This window comes from Nesoenas mayeri (assembly GCF_963082525.1).
Source record: "Nesoenas mayeri genome assembly, chromosome: 1".
Lineage (NCBI taxonomy): Eukaryota > Metazoa > Chordata > Aves > Columbiformes > Columbidae > Nesoenas > Nesoenas mayeri.
The window spans coordinates 84,158,931-84,177,580 of record NC_137541.1 but is presented as its reverse complement, the minus strand read 5'-3'; the positions used below and the strand labels follow the sequence as shown (position 1 = coordinate 84,177,580).

Sequence of the window (18,650 nt, the reverse complement as noted above, 5' to 3'; positions counted from 1 at the left end):
CTAGCTTCTAGTTTCAGTGGGTACTGCCTCAACTGTACTGGCTTGGCATCTTCCTTCAGTTCCACTTTTACAGGCTGGGCTGGTTTTGATTTCCCAGGTATGTCAGTCCATCACAGCCTCCTCCACTGCTTGTGGTATTTTCACTACCAGGTTTTCTTTTAATAACAGAATTTGTCCTACCTTAGATTCTGGAATTTTCATTACCAGGTTTCCATCCTCAAATGTTATTACGGCATCCAATGTGGTCAATAAATCCCGTCCTAAAAGGGAAACTGGACAGTCTGGAACATATAAGAACTTGTGGGTTAATTCCTTTCCTCCAAAACACAAATCTAAGGGTTGTAGGAATGGCCGTACTTCTTCCTTCCCTGTGGCACCAACAATCGTTGTCGTTTTATGACCTACTGTTCCCTGTAAGGAATTTAGCACAGAATAGGTAGCCCCTGTGTCCACAAAAAATCTCACATCCTGGTCTCCCACTTGTACCGTCACTAAGGGCTCCTTATTCTGGGTATCCATTTTTGTGCTTTCATATAGTCAGCTGTCATTACTATACTCCCCCAGCACCATAGTTTGTACTGCATTTCCTACTGCATTTGGTACCCAACTCATGGAACCGGGACAGTTCGGGCATTCGTTTTTCCAGTGTCCTTGCTGCTTACAATAAGCACATTGATTTGAACCAAGCTTTACAACAGGTCCCAAAGGAATTCCCTGAACATTCCGAAAACCACGCCCTTGACCGTTTCTAATTCATCTACCACGGACTCCTGTTCCTACTCCCCCACCTTGTCCTTGGACAACAGGTCTTGCTGATAATGCCTTGACTGTTCCTTTTCTCTCTTATTATTAACTTTCCAGGCTGTTTCTAACATAACATCCAGATCTCGTAATTGTGCCCCCTCCAGTTTCTGTAATTTCTTTCGAATATCATCTTGAGACTGTCCTAAGAAAATTAAAGCTAACTGAGCCCTTGCTTGTTCTGTTCTTGCTTGTTCTCCATAGAAACACATGAACACACTCACACAGGAACACACTCATTCTTTGCAATCTACTGTAGCTCCTTCTGCAGTGTGTACAGCAATATTTATTCATGCTACTGGAACACACTTCCCATTCTCCATTCCCCATTAGGATTTGCATGCTGGCTTCTCTCCCATTTCTCTCAGCCTATTATCTACCTATGCTTTCCCAAATCTCAAGGATGGCATACGAAAGATTTTCCAAAATGATTGTAGCTCAACATCACATATGTTTCTAGAAGCATAACCAGAGGATTTTTTCTGTTTTTCTTTCTTTCTTTTTTACCTGGTGAGCTGGAAGTACTGGGTGTGCAGTCACTGTCATCCAGCCACGTAGTCTGAACCATTGAATCCTGTTTTGGAAGGCCCTTAAGAGAGCACCTCAGCTCCTGGAGAGGGCAAAGAAGACGTGTTTTAATAAAGCACTTGGTAAAATCAGGGAGGGTAGCCTGTTAGAGTTCATACACCCACCCTGTCATTCTCCTCTTCCTCAGATGTTTCATTTTCCCTCAAACTACTACAACAACTGCTTACACTGGATGAAGAACGTGAGAATGGCTGCATCACGCAGTATCCTGAAGTCTGACTCCTAAGCATTCTGTGAAATGTAAGCATTCAACATTATCAGGCTTATTGTTACACATAGGCTTGCACTTTTTGTGACATAACTTTACCATATAGTAGTCAGCAACAGGAAATTATTCATCCACAGCTAGTTTTTCCAATTCTGGTGAACTGGCTTGCATTCCTTAATTTCTAGTTGCTACTTCATTTAGTAGAAACACCACTTCTTGTTTCCATGCTGGATAACTATAATCAAAGGACAAGACTGAATTTTTAAGTCACAGACCTAAGTGTCGTCAAGCAGAGTGAGTCAAACCACCTGCATTTAAGCACTGTTAACCTCTAGACATTCATTAAAATCAACAGATGCCTTCACTTTGGAGATTAGAGATTTTAGAAGCCTAAATACAACATGTTGAGGTGTTAAACTGAGTATAAAGGCAAGGCACTACCCAGCCTCGGCCACCCACATCCACTCTCAGCCTATTGTGTTTGGTCTGGTGAAATTCCAGACAGTACAAGGAAGCTATAAAAGCACACTTTTCATGTCATAGAGCTTATGAATTGTTACTGCTATGTTTCCAGACAGTTTTAACAGGAGGAGTAAGGAAAACTTAGAGACATTAACCAGTATTATAGAATTATTAACTAAGAAAATTCAAGGAAGCAATGGGAAGGCACAAACAAATTACTGAGATCTGCATTATTTTAGGATGTCTCAGTGCCAAGCCATTAGGATTGAGTGTCAAGCTCTTGCACAGACATGTCAGAAAGGTCCTCCTGCTTACAGATAGGAACATACCTAGGTGAGGATGCCCTTCCTGGTGATTTTGTATGTGCACAGCTGCCAGTAGCCAGGCTCCTGTAGGTCCATCCCACTAGACTTTTAGCTCCCACAGGGCCATTACAATAGGAACATTCAAAGCAAAATCTATTGGATCACTTGACTGCCACTCTCTCAAATGTCATGGTCACTGAGATAGCCATGATATATACCATGTTTCATATCTGTCAAAAAGGACCCTTTAGGTCAGCTTCTCCCAGCTCAGAATTTGGGATCCACTGCTTACAGTCATCTAGGAGAAAGAGCAGTTCATGAGGCTGATAAGCTCACATGGTGGAAGGTGCACTGTGCATGTAAACCTAACATTTATGGTGAAATACTCACTGCCTGCAGAAGAGATCAGCCAATAAGAGAGAGATGAGTGCTTAAAAATGTTAAGAAACCCAAAAAAGCTAGGAGAGGCAAGAAAGATAAGACACCTTCAAGATACTAAATATGTTTATTCCTTCAGAAACACTGCAAAATGTGGCCAGTCTTGACCTACAAGCAGTAATGAAACCTAAAGTCCCAGGCATATCACATGCCAGCATGCAACAGGGAGAACAGTAAAGACAGGGCCAATATAGGCCAAAGGTATTTCCTCAGGAGGTTAGGAAATATATTTTGGAGGAAATGAAGACCAACACGCTTCTCTATTGGCAGAGCAAATCAATAACATGAATTTAAGTGAGTTAGAGCCCAGATTTTTACAAAGTATCTCCTTCTCAGCATCCTTCCTCAGCAGGTTTCTCCATCCTCACCTACTGACCTATGTCATCCAAAGACAGTAGAGACAGAGGTGGAAAGATGTTTGTCTGCTCTTGCCTTCTGCAGGCCAAGCTGTTCTCTTCTGGCTCATCTGAGAAGAGGGGAGGGGAAGAGAAGGAGAGGCACTCAGCAGCAGCCTCTTTCCCTCATCACTAGTAGAGGCTGTTTCAATGGCTGCTAACTGGGCAATGGGAATGGGCTAGAGCCAAAATGCTCCAATAGAAGTTATCTGGACACGTTCCTTTCCCAGGACTCCTGCTCCTGGAACTGCCAGTGGAGCATTACATGGTGCCACTTGGTCTCTCCACAGTCCTTGAGGTCCTCTAAGTAAGTTCATGCTCCTCTTAGCCAAGGCTCTCATTTCACCCCAAAAGTCTTGCCAGTATCTTCAGTAGGTAACCAATGACAGAGAAGCATCTGGTCCGCGCTTGATTGGCTTGATGTCCCTACTCAGATGAGTCTAAGGATGGAAAACACAAAAAAACTTTTCCTAGGATTTGGGTGTACACAGTACAGTGCTTGATTTTTCAGATGCAACCCAGAAAGCCATCTGATCCTGAGGAGGTTTGCTATGTGGTTACTTAGGCGGGGTTCATTCTTTTAAGTCTGTCCCATGGGAAGAAGGATTATTTGGAAGCCTACCTGGACAGTAAAGCAGAAAAACTAAGGGTAATTGTCCCTGCACGTGGTAGAGAAGCCCAACTGAACAATGCAGTTTCATGGACTGCAAGCTAATCACTGCAGAATGGTGTGTTGGCAATCAGCATGTGAGGAAAGAGAGCGCTACTGTAAAAGAATTAATCTGTGTTCCCTTTACATTATTTCCAGCTTGGTTTTAGCACAACATGGACTAAGGGTTTGATTCGGTCTAGAATCTGTAATTATTATTTAAGACCAGCAGCAACATGCTGAACATTTTTGTGACAGAGAAATTTCCTGTGACACTACTCCCTGGGGAGAACCAGGAGCGGATTGATTGACATACTGCCAGGGATGACATTTTTAATATGGGCTGCAGAAATTGCTCTAGAACCAGCTGGAACTCTTTTTGCATTAGAAATATGCCTATATCACAATCCTGATTTGTGGCTTCACAATTAATGAACAATACTATTTCAGTAGAACTATCTTTGAGATAGCCTGTTAGAATTAAACTCCTAGACTGTTACTGCAATAATGTGCTAATACTGTTTTGGTGAAAATAGTGCGCTCTATGTGGTGGAATTCCATGTCCTTGATTCCCTGTCCCAGCTATGATGCAGAAGCTATGACTTGTACATGGGCTGGTCCCTAACTCTGAAATTACAACTCTAACTCTGGCTAATCACCAGTTGTACTAAACTCCATGTTACATCCCACCTTGTAAACAAACTGTCCAGGAAAGAGCTAAACTACCACAACTGTGAAAAGACTTCTTCTGGTGATTGTACAAGTGGTTTTGGATCCAGGACTGGAAAAAAGATGCTCAGAGAGAATCCTGGTGACAGAAATAGACTGCCAAATCGTACAGGTCATGCCTCATGTGCATAAACAATATTCATGCAAGTATTGTCAGTGAAATCCCATGGTATGTTTGCTCTCTGAAAGCATGTCATATCAATTTGAAACAGCCATTGCATCTGGTTCACCTCAGCTGATGAATAGACACTGGGGGCTGGGAAGTGGATGAAGCCCGCCATCAAATGTAGAAATCAGGAACAGATGTCAAGAAAGCTTCATCATTTTCTTCCAGGACATGCACACATTCTACAGTATGCTAACCAGGACTAACCAAATTATGAGATGTTTTCTTACTAGGCAGAATTCTTGCTGATTATGCAAGGTTACTTCATCTGCCTAATCAGAGCAAGAGTCCTTCACGTGTGAACCTCTAATTCATTAACAAGGTCCCAGGCAGTATGAGGATGGGGAGGTAGAATAATGTGGTAAGGCTGGAAGGAGTTGCTGACCAATCAGTGATTCCATGTCCTGCATTCTCTCTTATCCTTTGCTGCCAGAGCTAGCATCTTAAATGGTCTATATCTCCTAGCTGTGCTCTCATCCTCCACCAAAATTTTGGACACCCACCTAAACCAAAAACTAGTATCACAAAAACATATTTACCAGAACTCTGCACCTTGGCTGTGACAACATTTTGGGTAGTCGCACAGCTGAACTACTGCAGATAGTCACCAGCCTGCAATTCTTATGGAGCTTTGGATCTACCTGGAAGGAAGGCCCTTCCTTATCAGACTTGGCACCTGGAGCAACACAGAGGCCTGGCTCTAGAGCATTTCCCGAAAGTTTCCTAGAGCAGCCCCAGTCCTGAGAAAGGGACATGCCTTACTACAAAGTACTCAGTGCCCTTTTTGCCACAGGTCTCATCCAAGTTCTCATGAAAAAAATCAGGTGTGGCAAGCTGTTCCAGAAAGTCAGCTGCAGTCCTGGATTTAGAGACAGGCTGCTCTGGAATCTTGTAAATGTAAATGTATAGTTTCCATTAAGTCCTGAAGTATCCTAGATAGGATCACATCCCAGCATAATGCAGCTTAGCAACAGCAAAGATGCACTACCAGGAAAGTACATTTTTATATAGTTTTTGACCACCAGAAACTGAAGAACTATTTTGCAGACTACCACGTGAAGTATTTTGCAGGAGTACACTAGGTATGGTATGGCGTACTTTAGCGATGAAACTTAGGTGCAACACATGAGACCCCACTGTAACACTTTAGGGGGACTGAAAACAGACTAGTAGTTCAGACTGGTTTGGAGCAGCAGCGTGAATCCTGCTTGAAGGGGCAGAACTTGAACACAACTCAACATTCCAACAAACCCTTGTCCAAGCTTCTCCATGAAGCTCCAAAATCAACCCAGAGCAAACTACAGAGGAAAAAAATACATGAGTAAGCATGGACAACTGAACTGCTAGGGCTTTGTGTATCCTGTTGGATGCAAACTAACATTACAGTAAAGATACAGCCAAATCACCTTTAAATGGTTCAATCTTTATTCACTGGCTGTTTAAGAAAGCTGACTTACTTACTTGCATGCTTGAATTACTGTTCCATGGCCAGACATACAACTTTTAAGATACTGCAATGCCTGGTGTGGGCAATCTTAGTAAATCCTCCAAGAGAGCAAGACATGCACCATGCTTAAGTCAATACCAGACACAGTGAGTGTATTTCAAATACTAAAATTATTTTCAACTCACTTGCTTATCCTCCTGGGGAATTCTGGAGAGCTGGGACTGGAGGATCCATCAGACTTCAGGTCAAAGAAAGTTCCTGGACTGTCCAGCACCTTCCGTATCCTCTCTGCAGTGCCTCTGTTGGGAAAAAATAGAAACCAGCTGTACCCCATGGTCAGAGTTAACTACTATCTATTCTAACACTTTCTTACCAGCCACAATTACAAAGCTGGATCTTTCATATACACATGAAAGTACAGTTGTGTTGAGAAGAGTAGGTTCCTCACATGTGACCTATTGAGGGCAATATATTAGAAATGGCCAGCTTTAAGCTCCTTTTGAATTGATATAAAAGTTAAAATTAATTTCTGTACTCTCTTTTAATTCTTCCTCTTTTTCTTCTACCCTCCCCATTTCATTGGTCTTAGAAAGTTTTAGGATTGATTAGAGAGTTAATGTATTTATTGCACAAAGAAAAAGGATCCAGCAAATTTCTGTTTCAGGAGGGTTACAATAGTTTTGTTGCTACTAGTACTTGTCAAGATACTTCTGAAGCAAGCTGTCTGTGTAAGTAACTGAAAAGTGGGGTATGTTTAATTAAGGATCGGAAAACTCAGGGTTTTTTTGAGTGAGTTTTGTTGCTTCAGTGATGGAGCTCACAAAGTTCCTCCTGGGTCAGCTCTGCTGTCAGAGCCTGCATACCATTAAACTACAGCTTCAGGGTGAAGTCACACACAGTGTGTTAATCTCTCTTCTGCCAGAGAGACTGCTCTAGTCTCCCCCATTCTTGCTGAGTGTACTTCCCATCAGCCCAGGTACCCATCAGACTCATTCATGAACCAGTTCATGGCAGAACCTGGCAGACAATCCAGTGAAAGTTGATACTTTTTCTGTTAGATTAATGGGCTGAATCAGTTCCATGAAGAGTTCACTGAACATCTGAGCCATCACAAGGAATAGGACAGGATTGGGTAGTTGAAAGAGTTAGTGGGACTGCTTTTCAGTGGCATTGAACCATTAGAACAGACCAGTTGCTGGTTAAACTGCACCTTCAAGAATCAACCAAATAGTTTTTCACAGAACACAAGATAAGGCTCACTGTTCCTCATATCTATAATACGATTACAAATAAACAAAAGGAAAGCTAAATAAACCAAATAACTTACCAATTCCCTCCTAGCAAAGGCCAGGGGAAAAACCAAACCAAAACAAAAACCAACCAAACAAAAACAAAACAGAAAGAAAAGAAATCTAGGGATTTTCCTTATTGTAGAAAACTTTTACAGATCTTTTAAGGGGATAGTGAATAATGTTGTACACAATGTAATGGGTTGGCAGGTGCAGCTGCATAAGGTACAAAACTATTCAAAGTAGTGAGGAGCTATGGCTACTGTGTTGGCTTAGACTGTTACATGGAAGTTGTCTCAGATTTAATTTTTCTCAAAGAAGGTTCTATACTGTATTCTATACTATTTTTATTCAGATTAGGTCCTAGGCATCTCATTAAAGAAAGGTCCAAGGGAATACCTAGAAGGGAAAATGTAGTAATTCTTCCTGTTGTGAAATCACTATTTTCCACATTAAAGATAGCTTTTTTCCCCCTTTTACGCTGAGTCTGTAAGCTGTCCCCCGGAATTCTTGCACCTGGAAAAAATGTATATTAGATGCAGAGCACTCATGTGACTTCTGAAACTCTGTATAATCTTGAAAAGGAGCCTCAGCAAGAACTGAGACAAATTTGATTTAACTAAATCTCTTGTGACCAACAGACAACTTTTGAATGGTTAAAATTCTGTCAAATATGCCAAATCACTCCTTGAACCTGTATGTTACCCTTTAAGTATTTCTCACACCATCTAATTTGTTTTGACTTAAAGCTTTTTTTAAAAAATCCTTTTTTTTCAAGGTATCAGAAGTTTTGTCTATTTGAACTTTTTGACACAAAACCAAACAAACAACCAAGCACCCAATTCTCCCTTGCCAAATAGAAGCCTTTAATCTGATTGTTATCTGAAAGTGATGAATACAGAACAGGAGAACCAGGAGTCCTGGAACATATTGCACAATATTTAAGAGTGACATTACTATGTTCCTCCACCCATTTCCTCCCTTCTTCCACTCATATTGATTATTCTCCTTTACAAAGAGCCCTTTTTGTTTTGTTTGTTTCTGTCAATTGTCCATTTCTCCATTAACTCATAATGAGGCTTTTCTTCCCATTCCAACCATTTCCATTTCCATACTCATTCCTGTCAATTACCTTTCTGTCCTTATACATGCCTTTCTATCTCCCCTTTCTCATCTCCTTCTATGTTTTTTTTTTTTTTTTCTGTCTTTGTCTCATCTTCCCACGGCTCATACCTCTTTTCCTCCCGTATGTTCTCAATGCCAATGGCACTACTCCGTCGCCCATGGAACCAGCTAGCTCGAGTACGTGAGGGGCTCCTACCAGGCAAGGCAAAAGACTAGAAAAAAGGAAAGTGTGACAGAAAAGAGAGCGGGAAACATGACGGGAAACACTGTGGAGAACTGAAAGCATGGAAGAGAGTTTGCAATGTGGATCCAGATCCTCTCCTTTGCTTTGCAATACAATAGAACAGCTCAGCTCCACTGGTGCAAGGAGTACTTTCTGTCAGTGAGAAACATAATCTAGGGCTTACAAAGGTGGTACAAGAAAGAGACTGAAAGATACAGAAACAAAGTCAGAACAAGATACACAGCCACTATACAGAGAAAGAGGCTCAGGAAGGGAGGTATCCCCATGTGATGAGAGAAGGAGAGGCAGAATCAGGAAGGCAGAGAAAAATAGAAGTTAAAGGAGAGAAGGAGGCAGCAAACTCATCATTACTACGCTGTGAATTAGTTGTGCTGACATAAGGAATGCATACAACTGAGGAAACTGTCACCAATAAATTTCCATACTGAAAGGAACCTTCTTGGCTTACTCAGAGATGTGTTTTTGTAGTTTGCCTGTATACTGACATCACTAGTGCAAAGACCATAATCAGCTAGATGCACTTTGGCCAAAGTGACCATAATTCCAGTATCAGAAACATGGATCCTTTTCTGGTAACATTTGTCATGGATTTGTTATGCTCACACTGATCACATATGTTTGGTATCCTTATCAAATAAGAAAGCCTTTGATAGTGACTAGAAATATTCACTCTTTCTCACCCCAAACTTTATTAACTCTGCTATTTGTTCCCAACATATAAATTATGTTTACAGTAAAAACGCACCTTGAATAAACATTGCACACCTGTTTATATTACAGAAAAGAATCTGATTGGTGAAATTGAAGAAAATGGAACAGATCTAGTGTCTTTATATTCTCAGCTCTTGCCATATGAGAATACAGCACCATTCTAGTCAAACCACAGTACATGCATTTTTTTAAGGTATGGCAACATACAGGATCTAATCCAGGATAGATATCTGATGCAGAATCATGTTTGGCTTTCTCCTCCCAGTCTGCATCAATCTCAGCTCTAGTTTACACATGAACTGAGGCTAGAGATAGGCACAGACAAAACAGATTGCAACACGTGCTGTCACCACTTGTGAGATGGGATTGTACAACAGAAAGACATTCACAGAAAGACAAAAGGACAAACTAATAGGGAAAGAGAACTAAGAATGTATGGATGGCTCACAAAGGTATGCCAGGTTTCTTCTTACAGCCCACTCAAATACCTTACCGCAGCAATGGCCTTAGGGCCCTCGGTGACACTCTGGCTGAGGGCAAGGCCAGGTGTAGCTGGGCGGCTGGGCAGGGTGGCTGGCTGCTGCTTTCTCATGGATATCCCCATGGTATCCAGGCTCTGGCTGCGGCCTCTAATCACCCGCTGAACAGTGGGGAAGCAGGGAAACAAACAAACACAGATACACATATAGACCTGCACACAGTGGAGCAGTAGGAAAAGTACCACAGTTTGGGTGGAAAGGTGTGATAAACCAGCACCAAAACCACAGAAATCCTAATTCCTAGAAGACAGCATCTTAGATATTACCCATTTTTGGTCCTAGCCAATTCATGGAGCTCACTGCCAGTGGAGATCTCTTCCTCAAGTTTATTCTCTACTTTCACTTCCCTTTTCCTGTTGCAAAAAATAGAGATTCCCTACCAGTATCCCAGCAGATTGGATAAGACAGCATAATCTGAAGAATTCTTACCCAGTACAGGCTACAAAACAGAAAATCAAACTCCTGTTCAAGACTGTAAGGTTCAGTCTTGCATGAACTTGGGTGTTGGTTCCAAAGGGAAAGGAGCCATACTAAAGTCTGCAGCATCTGGAAAAGCTATTTTTGAGTTTACTCAGCCTTTTCCAGCCTTCTGCAAAGGTCATATGTCTACATGACATGCAAATCACAGCATCTGCTATAAGTCAGAAAAGGACATTTTGGGATAATTAGTGTAAGACCCAGATGGGTAGGAAATTCCTGTTTAGCAGCAAAGGCAGGATAGACTGATTGTATGTAAAAACACACCTCATCAAAGCATCCCAGTTCTGACCAAAGCTACGCATATAACTATATGTAAATGGATTAGTTTGACAGCCCTTAACAACTCTAACTAGCCCACCATGGTCATCTGAAGAAATAATGTATTTCTCTGTCCAGACAGCTAACTTACACAAAAGAAGTGGTGAGGCACTTCCACAGAAGTGGGAGAGGAAAAGTAGATAGGAAAATGATATAAGATTCTCAGTTCAAAACTCAGTTTTCCTGTTTGTACAAAAACTTTCCTATCTCGTATCATCTTGATCACTTTTAAAATAAGTTCTGCCACCTGATTAAAAAAAAAAAAAAAAGAAAAAGAAAAAGAACAAAGTGTAATCTACACTGAACAAAAGAAAGTAAATTATCTCTGGCTTTTAGAGAGTAAGTAAAGCATCACAGTTTCTCTAGATGGTACACTCACAGATACATTAGAAACGCTCTTGCAGTGGCTCTTGCAAATATTTCAGTTATGAGGAAAATTAAGTGAAAGAGATATGCTGTAGGAACTGAAAGCTGCTTGCTACTAGGTATTACTATTCCTCTTGCAAACACTCATTCCTTTTTCTGTAAGTCATGGAGTGACACCTCGTCTAACATTAGACGACAGCATGAAGCATAAAGAATTTCATTTCTTAGGGACAATAAGGAATTCCACCCTAAGCCACACTGTAGCTCTGTAGAAAGGCGCACAGGAAGGGGAAAAATTTTTCTTGAGACATATGGCAAAGGACAGTTGAAGATGCTCTAGAGAAAGGCTGCTGGATTGAAAGACTTCTTCTGTCTCACCCTAAGCACAGCTGACCAGCAGGGTGAATATTCCTTGGAGGGACACACAATGAGCTTGAGAAAATTATGAGCAACTGGGTAAAGGAATCAATCCACTATGGCTCACCTTGAAATTCTCAAGGAAGCTCCCACTGCCATTCTCTATCTTGTCATCCTCCCCTATGGGCAACCCCATCATACTGCGGCTGCGAAGCTGCAGCTCCTCAAAAAGGCTCTCCAAGAGGGCACTCCGAGTTCTTTCCTGCGTCAACATTAGGAATGAAAACACAACTATTATTGGGGGCGGAGGGATTATTTTTCCTGTTTTTGCAATGTCTCACGTCTGTCTTAAAAAAACAAAAACAAAACCAAACATCATGAAGATTATTTTAAACAGTATGAAGTGGTTTTAGATGTGGTTTTAGTGGTTTAGATTTTATGGAACATATTACAATAGTACCTAGCCATTTTAAACTCTTTCTAAAGCAAGTCATAAAGGACACCGGTACTTTTTTTACAGGTGATGAAAAAGAGGCATGAATTGAGGGCATTTTTTTCTAGATCAGGTAAGCAGCAGAGTGTGGAACAGAATTTTAGTACCTTGAACCAAAATCAGTGAGATCAGTACACATCCTGCAGCACAATACTGAGTTTCAGCTAAAACAGAATTTCCTCCAGCAAAATGCATGCATCATATTCCCACTCTTACTTGAGGATTAGATCTTTACATTAGGAGGTACCTGTTCATATTCTATCACACCTGCTGTGAAATACGAAGGAAGTATCACATAGCCAAGTATCATAACATTTCATTTTCCTTTTTAAAGCAACACAAAATAAGAAGTAGAAGTAAAAAGTTATACTGTATTTTCTTAATCTGGCAGTAATATAATTTTATAATTTTTAATGCAAACAACAAGGTAATAGACCCACCTCTAATTTAGCAAATTTATCAGCTCGATAGCAGCTGTACTCAGCATTGATGAGCTTGGCCAAAAGGAATTCACGAAACTCTGCACTCTGCAAAACAGGATGAAGACTAGACTAGAAATGAAAACAATAATAAAAATATCACATGAGAAAAGCTCTGCCTTTCTGCTCTTTAGACCTCCAAAGTCATGTAGCCAGACTGACAACACTTACTCAGAACTCCAGGGTATGTACCATATTACCCTGCCATCTAACAGTGGACAAGAGAAACAAACCTTTCTAAATATGGCTGGATTTGGCAGAGGGGGTCCAAAGAAGGGGACGTCATCTCGGGCTGTGACTGAAACCTGAAAAAATATAAGGGGGAAAAAATAAGTATCATAACACAAGTGAGACTATCAAAGCCTTCAGACTGCTATGGTATATCTGATCCCTCCTGAATAATTCACATATCGAAAAGAACTCAAATATGTTATCCCATGCATCCAGCTCTTTCTGAACTCAGTGAATAAATGTGCTGATTTATCTTCCAGAAATTCAGTCAGCTAGATGTGCACACAGTAAAAGCAACAAAACCAATAAAGTGAATTGGTTTTTAGAAATCTTTAATAACAAGCAGTATATTTGGAAAAAAAAAAAAAAAGCTTCTATTCAGCCGGCAAGATTTACCTCCACTAGAAGAACCTCTGTCAATGTGATTATAGTGATCTTTTTTTTTTCTTTTTTTTGACAGAGAATTTTCAGTGGAACTACACTGCACAGTGAGGGGAGTATCTCAGTGACACCACCTCTCTGAGACACATATGGTACACATACAAAAGCACTTTCTCAGCAAGAGATAAGGATATCCATGTGGTTTTTTGTCTTTTTTTTTTTTTTAACCGTGCTCCTACCCGACATATCAATGCCAAAAAAGTAACTGTAATGAAGTTTTTATATAGTCAGTTGGCTCTTCACACCATTTACTTGTAATTATACACAGCTATCTTACCAGATACACACAGCAATTAAGAATATTTCACAGGCTTTTTTTTGCCAAGTTTGATGTGGTAGTTCAGATTTCTCACATCATAGGCCAGCACCCTTAATTACAAGGCCTCTCACACCCTCCCAATAGATATCTACCAGTTAAAATCCTGCCTTGCATTTTGTCAGGCATGTCAGCATCATATCTGTGCCTCGCAAAATTATGGAGAAGATTATTCTAGAAGTTACTGAAAAACATCTGAATGACAACACAGTCCTGCTTAACAAACTTAATTTCTTGCTACGACAAGGTTACCCACCTAGTTTACCAAGGGAAGCCTGTCGATGTGATCTTTTTGGATTTCAGTAAAGCCTTTGATACTGTCTCTCACAGCATCCTCCTGGACAAGATGTCCAGCATACAGCTGGAAAAACACTTGTGGGTGAGTAATTGGCTGATGGGCTGGGCTCAGAGGGTTCTAGTAAGTGGGGTTATGTCAGGTGGTGACCAGTCACTAGTGGGGTTCCTCAGGGATCCATCTTAGGGCCAGTGCTGTTCAATGTCTTCATAAATGACTTGGACACAGGACTTGAGGGAATACTAAGTTAGCCAATGACACTAAACTGGGAGGAGCTGTTGACACTCTCAGATGCAGAGAGGCCCTGCAGAGTGATCTGAGCAAATTGGAGAAATGGGCAATCACCAACTGCATGAAATTCAACAAGGGCAAGTGCCAGATATTGCACCTGGGGCACCGCAGCCCTGGCTGTACATACAGACTGGGGAACAAGATACTGGAGAGCAGTTCCGTGGAGAGGCATCTGAGGGTTCTGGTCAACAGCAAGTTGAACATGAGCCACCAGTGTGTCCTGGCTGTCAAGAGGGCCAACCATGTCCTGGGTTGCATCAAGCACAGCATTGCCAGCTGGACCAGGGAAGTGATTGTCCCGCTCTCCTCTGCACTGGTGTGGCCTCACTTGGAGCACTGTGTGCAGTTCTGGGCACCACGGTATAAAAAAAGATACTGGAGAGTGTCCAGAAGAGGGCTACAAAGTTGGTGAAGGGTTTGGAGGGGAAGCCATATGAGGAGCAGCTAAAGTCACTTGGTTTGTTCAGCCTGGAGGAGGGTGTTGTGTATTGATAAGGATCATGGCTGAAAACATTGTAGCGAAACTAGTTCATCCAGCCACAGGAGATGACACATTCAGTATAGGGTGAACTGCGATTTACATATCAACAACAAGCTAACAAGCCACAGCCCAGGCCAGCTGGCCAATACTGGAGGTGGGGGATGAGCTGGAGGGTACATAGCTCCATCTTCTGATATGCACAGCTTGGCAAACAAAGGGGAAAAGCTCAGACCCTTCAACATGGCCCCGGATTTGTCGAGACTTGTCGATCTTTCGCAGTCACCCCTTTCCCCCGCAGACTCTTCTCTACTCGGAGGGCTATAAAAAAAGCTCGCTTAAAACAGCACTGATAGGGAATCCACCATCCTGAGGACCCTCAGCCCACCAGCCTCACCACGGGAACTAGACTAGACATCGGAGGGTGCTGCCCCCCTAAACTACAAACCCCAGCATCCTCGCTGCGGGACACCGGAGGGCATACACACATCTCATCATCCACGCTGTGGAGCCCTAAGAGTGACTGGATCCCTCATCTGTTTTTTTCTTCCTTTCTCTCTGCTCTTTCCGTCTCTCCTTTTTTCTATACCCCCATTTCTTTGTCTCTCCTTCTGTGAATGGTGATATATTACTCTCTTTCTCTCTCTCTTACACCTTAGTTTTCCTTCCCTCTGTACCACTCTTTTTCTCTCTCTCTTCCTTTTGAACATATAAGAGTAACATTATCTTAAGCTCTGCTGTTGGATTCTTCTAAGTCCCATATTATAGCTACTAATGGTTGCCAATACATGGCTCGTAGTAGGACTCTTGCTGTTAATGTATTGATAAGTTCTGTGATATCATAAACTATTTTTGCAAAGCCACTATTTGCTGTAACTAGTATTCCAACACATACTTTTAGTAAAACTCATAACTGAATTGGACCCCTGGAGTGATTGTCTGTCATTCACTTCACATAACCGCACAGAATTAACCGACAGTTAACTCACACCTGGTCTCATCTGTTGAGTCAGGGCGTGTGTCGCATTCAGAGTTAACTCATCCCTCATCCCGTCTGTTGGGACAGAACAGAGGGGAGGCTCTACAGCTTCCTCACAAGGGGAGAAGGAGGGGCAGGCACTGATCTCTTCTCTCTGGTGACCAATGACAGAACCCAAGGGAACAGCAGGAAGATGTGCCAGAGGAGGTTCAGGTTGGACATGAGGAAAAGGTTCTTCACCCAGAGGGTAGTGGAGCATTGGAACAGGCTCCCGAGGGAGGTGTCACAGCCTGTCAATATTCAAGAAAAGACTAGACAGTGCCATCAGGCATACAATGTGAACTGTGGGGTTGTCATATGCAGGAACAGGAGGAGATGGACTCGATGATCCCTGTGGGTCCCTTCCAACTCAGGACATTCTATGATTTTAATTTTCTCATTGCAAAAATTGATTCAAATAAATAAATGCCATTAATATTCCAATTTAACCACAAGGCACTAAAGCTTAAGTAAATGGGAAAATGGATGGAAAAAAAATTTCCTTCAGTCTCTTAAGTACTAGAATACTCTCAAGGCAGAATGAGTTAAACGCCCTTTTGAAAAGCCTTTACAGAAAATCCTGCATTGGCTCTAGGGTCCTGACTGGGACTATTTCATTAAATGATACAGGCAACCCTATTACAGTAACCAAAACAATGGCATTGCAGACAGGGAAAGATGAAAACAATAGTAGGAAGAGACAAGACAAACGGTAACCTTCCCCAGCTCTTTCTCATGTCATTAAATGAAATCCAGTAAATTTCTGTGCCCTATAAAACAGAAAGCAAGACAAGAACTAGGACCCTATGCCCCTCATCAACATGAAGCTATCAATGTTCCTTGTGCTATGTCCCTGATCAATATGAAGCTATCATATATACCAGGCTCCCCATAGCACAAGGAACAATAGAAGGTGGTTACTCCACTCCCAGCACACTTGTTGGTGGGAAAAGAGATGGGTATCCTGTCCAAATTTTTATATTCTCGGTGTTCTTGTAGATTTCCAAGGCATAAGGACCAAATCAACATTTCTACATAATACGAGACATAGCACTTTGATTAAAATGTTTCTACAATAGAAACATCACAGAACCTGAGCTTCTGTATATTTTCTTCTCTCTCAGCATGACTGAAAGTTGAGCATAAAGTTACATAGGCATCCATACAGAGTCATGTTACAGTGAAAGAGCTGTGTGCAAAAGCTGCAGACAGGGAATTGGTTTTCTAGTAGAGCTTCTTTCAACTGGAGGGCCCAAACAGGTAGCACTTCCCTGACAGATGGGAATCCTGTTCTGGGATCCCCTGAAGCAGATGTAGCTGGTTTGAATTCCATAGATTAGGCCAACCAGCTGCATCTGAGCTGCAGTCTCCGGCAGGGCAACCTCTCAGCGCTGTGCTCTGCAGCATGAGCAATGCAGACATAGCTTTCAGTTAGGTGAATGAGTTTTACCTGACTTATATGATGCAAGCAATACATCCCCCAAAATGGCATAAATTTTTCCTTGTGCTCTTTGATGTAAACAACAACAACAACAAAAAATCTGAATTTGTCCTGCTTCAATTCCCAAGCTTTAAGCTTCAGAAATTCATCAGCCCCTTTGAAAAACATACAAGTATATTCTAGTTCCATGTGTAGATTCTTAATAAATTGATTGAATTACTCTTTCATTTTCTGTTTGCTAGGTAGAGGCACTAAGCAGTCCTGCAGTAAAACACTTGCATTCCAGAATCTTGGTCTTTGTCAGCCTCACCTCCTAGCCCCATCCAGATAAAAATGTATTTATGAAATCTGAATACTCAACAAACATGAACAGAGATTGCTAAATAGCAGCAACCACACTAAATAGGGAGGACCTATGTGAACCTATAGAATAGAGAACAGCATAGCAGACTGGAGACTCCTGGTCAGAGAACAGAGAGTGTGTGAAGGGCAAGGAGAGATGGTGGCAGCTACTGGATTTCTAGGTCTACTGGTAATAGATCTAATTATTGCCTTTCACTGAAAATTGATCCAAAGAAATAAATACCATTAATATTCCATATTGATCAAGTTTGCTAAAAGTGCAAGCAGAGCTGTTAGGATGACAGCTGGCTGAATCCGCACCTCTTCCAAAAGCCCAAGAACAGGTTTCCACTTCAAGGATCAATATCAGCAAATCAGTACAGAGGAATCTATTGGCTCTGTTCACCTTGTAGAAAGTGTCCCCAGTTGTGTCATGAGTGAGCTGAACTACCACATAAGCGTGTAGGAAATTAGAAGCAATCATATCAGGGACAAAAGGTGTGCTTTCATCCTGGAAGATGATGGCTACAATGTCATTCCCAATGTGACGCTTCCGCTGAAGCTAGAGACAGAAAAATAATAAAGTGAGAAGGCAGGTGAAAAAGAGTAGAACAGTACAATGGGCCCTTAAATACCAGTCTATTTAACATCTTCAGTCCATCTGTTGAACCAAACCCCTCATCAATTAATTTTACCATTACTCCAGCTATAATTCCCACTGTTATGCAATTAGGCATTCGCCCCTCTAACTAGCCCCACATTGAATACCCCTCCCCTCTTAGCCACACAACTGAATTCCTTAGTTCCCCTTCCAATACCTGCTGGGAATCTCCCTCTGTGAAGGGCAGCTTTGTAGACACAGGAAACATGATCTCCTTGCCTCGGAAATTTGTATACACTGACTCAGTGCCCGTTTGACATCTAGTGACATCCAAGCCTCCCCGAAACCTGAGCAAATCCATACCACACCATAGATAAGGCAGGACAGAGATGAGGAAGTGGAAAGAAATGAAAATATATCAGTAACAGTACCTTGGTACATCAATATTATCAAAGGTGATTTTAAGAAATCACTGATAGTGGGGCATCACATCTTCCCAAAACAAATGCACTGCCTGAAGCAGCACAATGTTTCTGCTGATGAACATGCTCGCTAAAAGCTATGAAGCTAAACCAGGAATCCTCAAAGGAGCTACTTTATTTGGCAT

General features: G+C 41.7%; 1 protein-coding gene across 1 annotated transcript; it reads right to left on the bottom strand.

The window, feature by feature from the left end:
- Positions 1 to 394: 394 nt before the first annotated feature.
- LOC308041461 (rap1 GTPase-activating protein 1-like) lies at positions 395 to 18,404 on the bottom strand (the record flags this gene model as incomplete). Its single annotated transcript, XM_080346144.1, has 11 exons — positions 395 to 411; positions 1,309 to 1,411; positions 1,494 to 1,620; positions 6,374 to 6,487; positions 8,711 to 8,814; positions 10,051 to 10,197; positions 11,745 to 11,879; positions 12,551 to 12,637; positions 12,823 to 12,894; positions 17,849 to 18,004; positions 18,261 to 18,404. 11 exons carry the CDS (start codon positions 18,402 to 18,404, stop codon positions 395 to 397), a joined length of 1,206 nt encoding a protein of 401 aa, XP_080202270.1.
- Between the last annotated feature and the right edge of the window lie 246 nt (positions 18,405 to 18,650).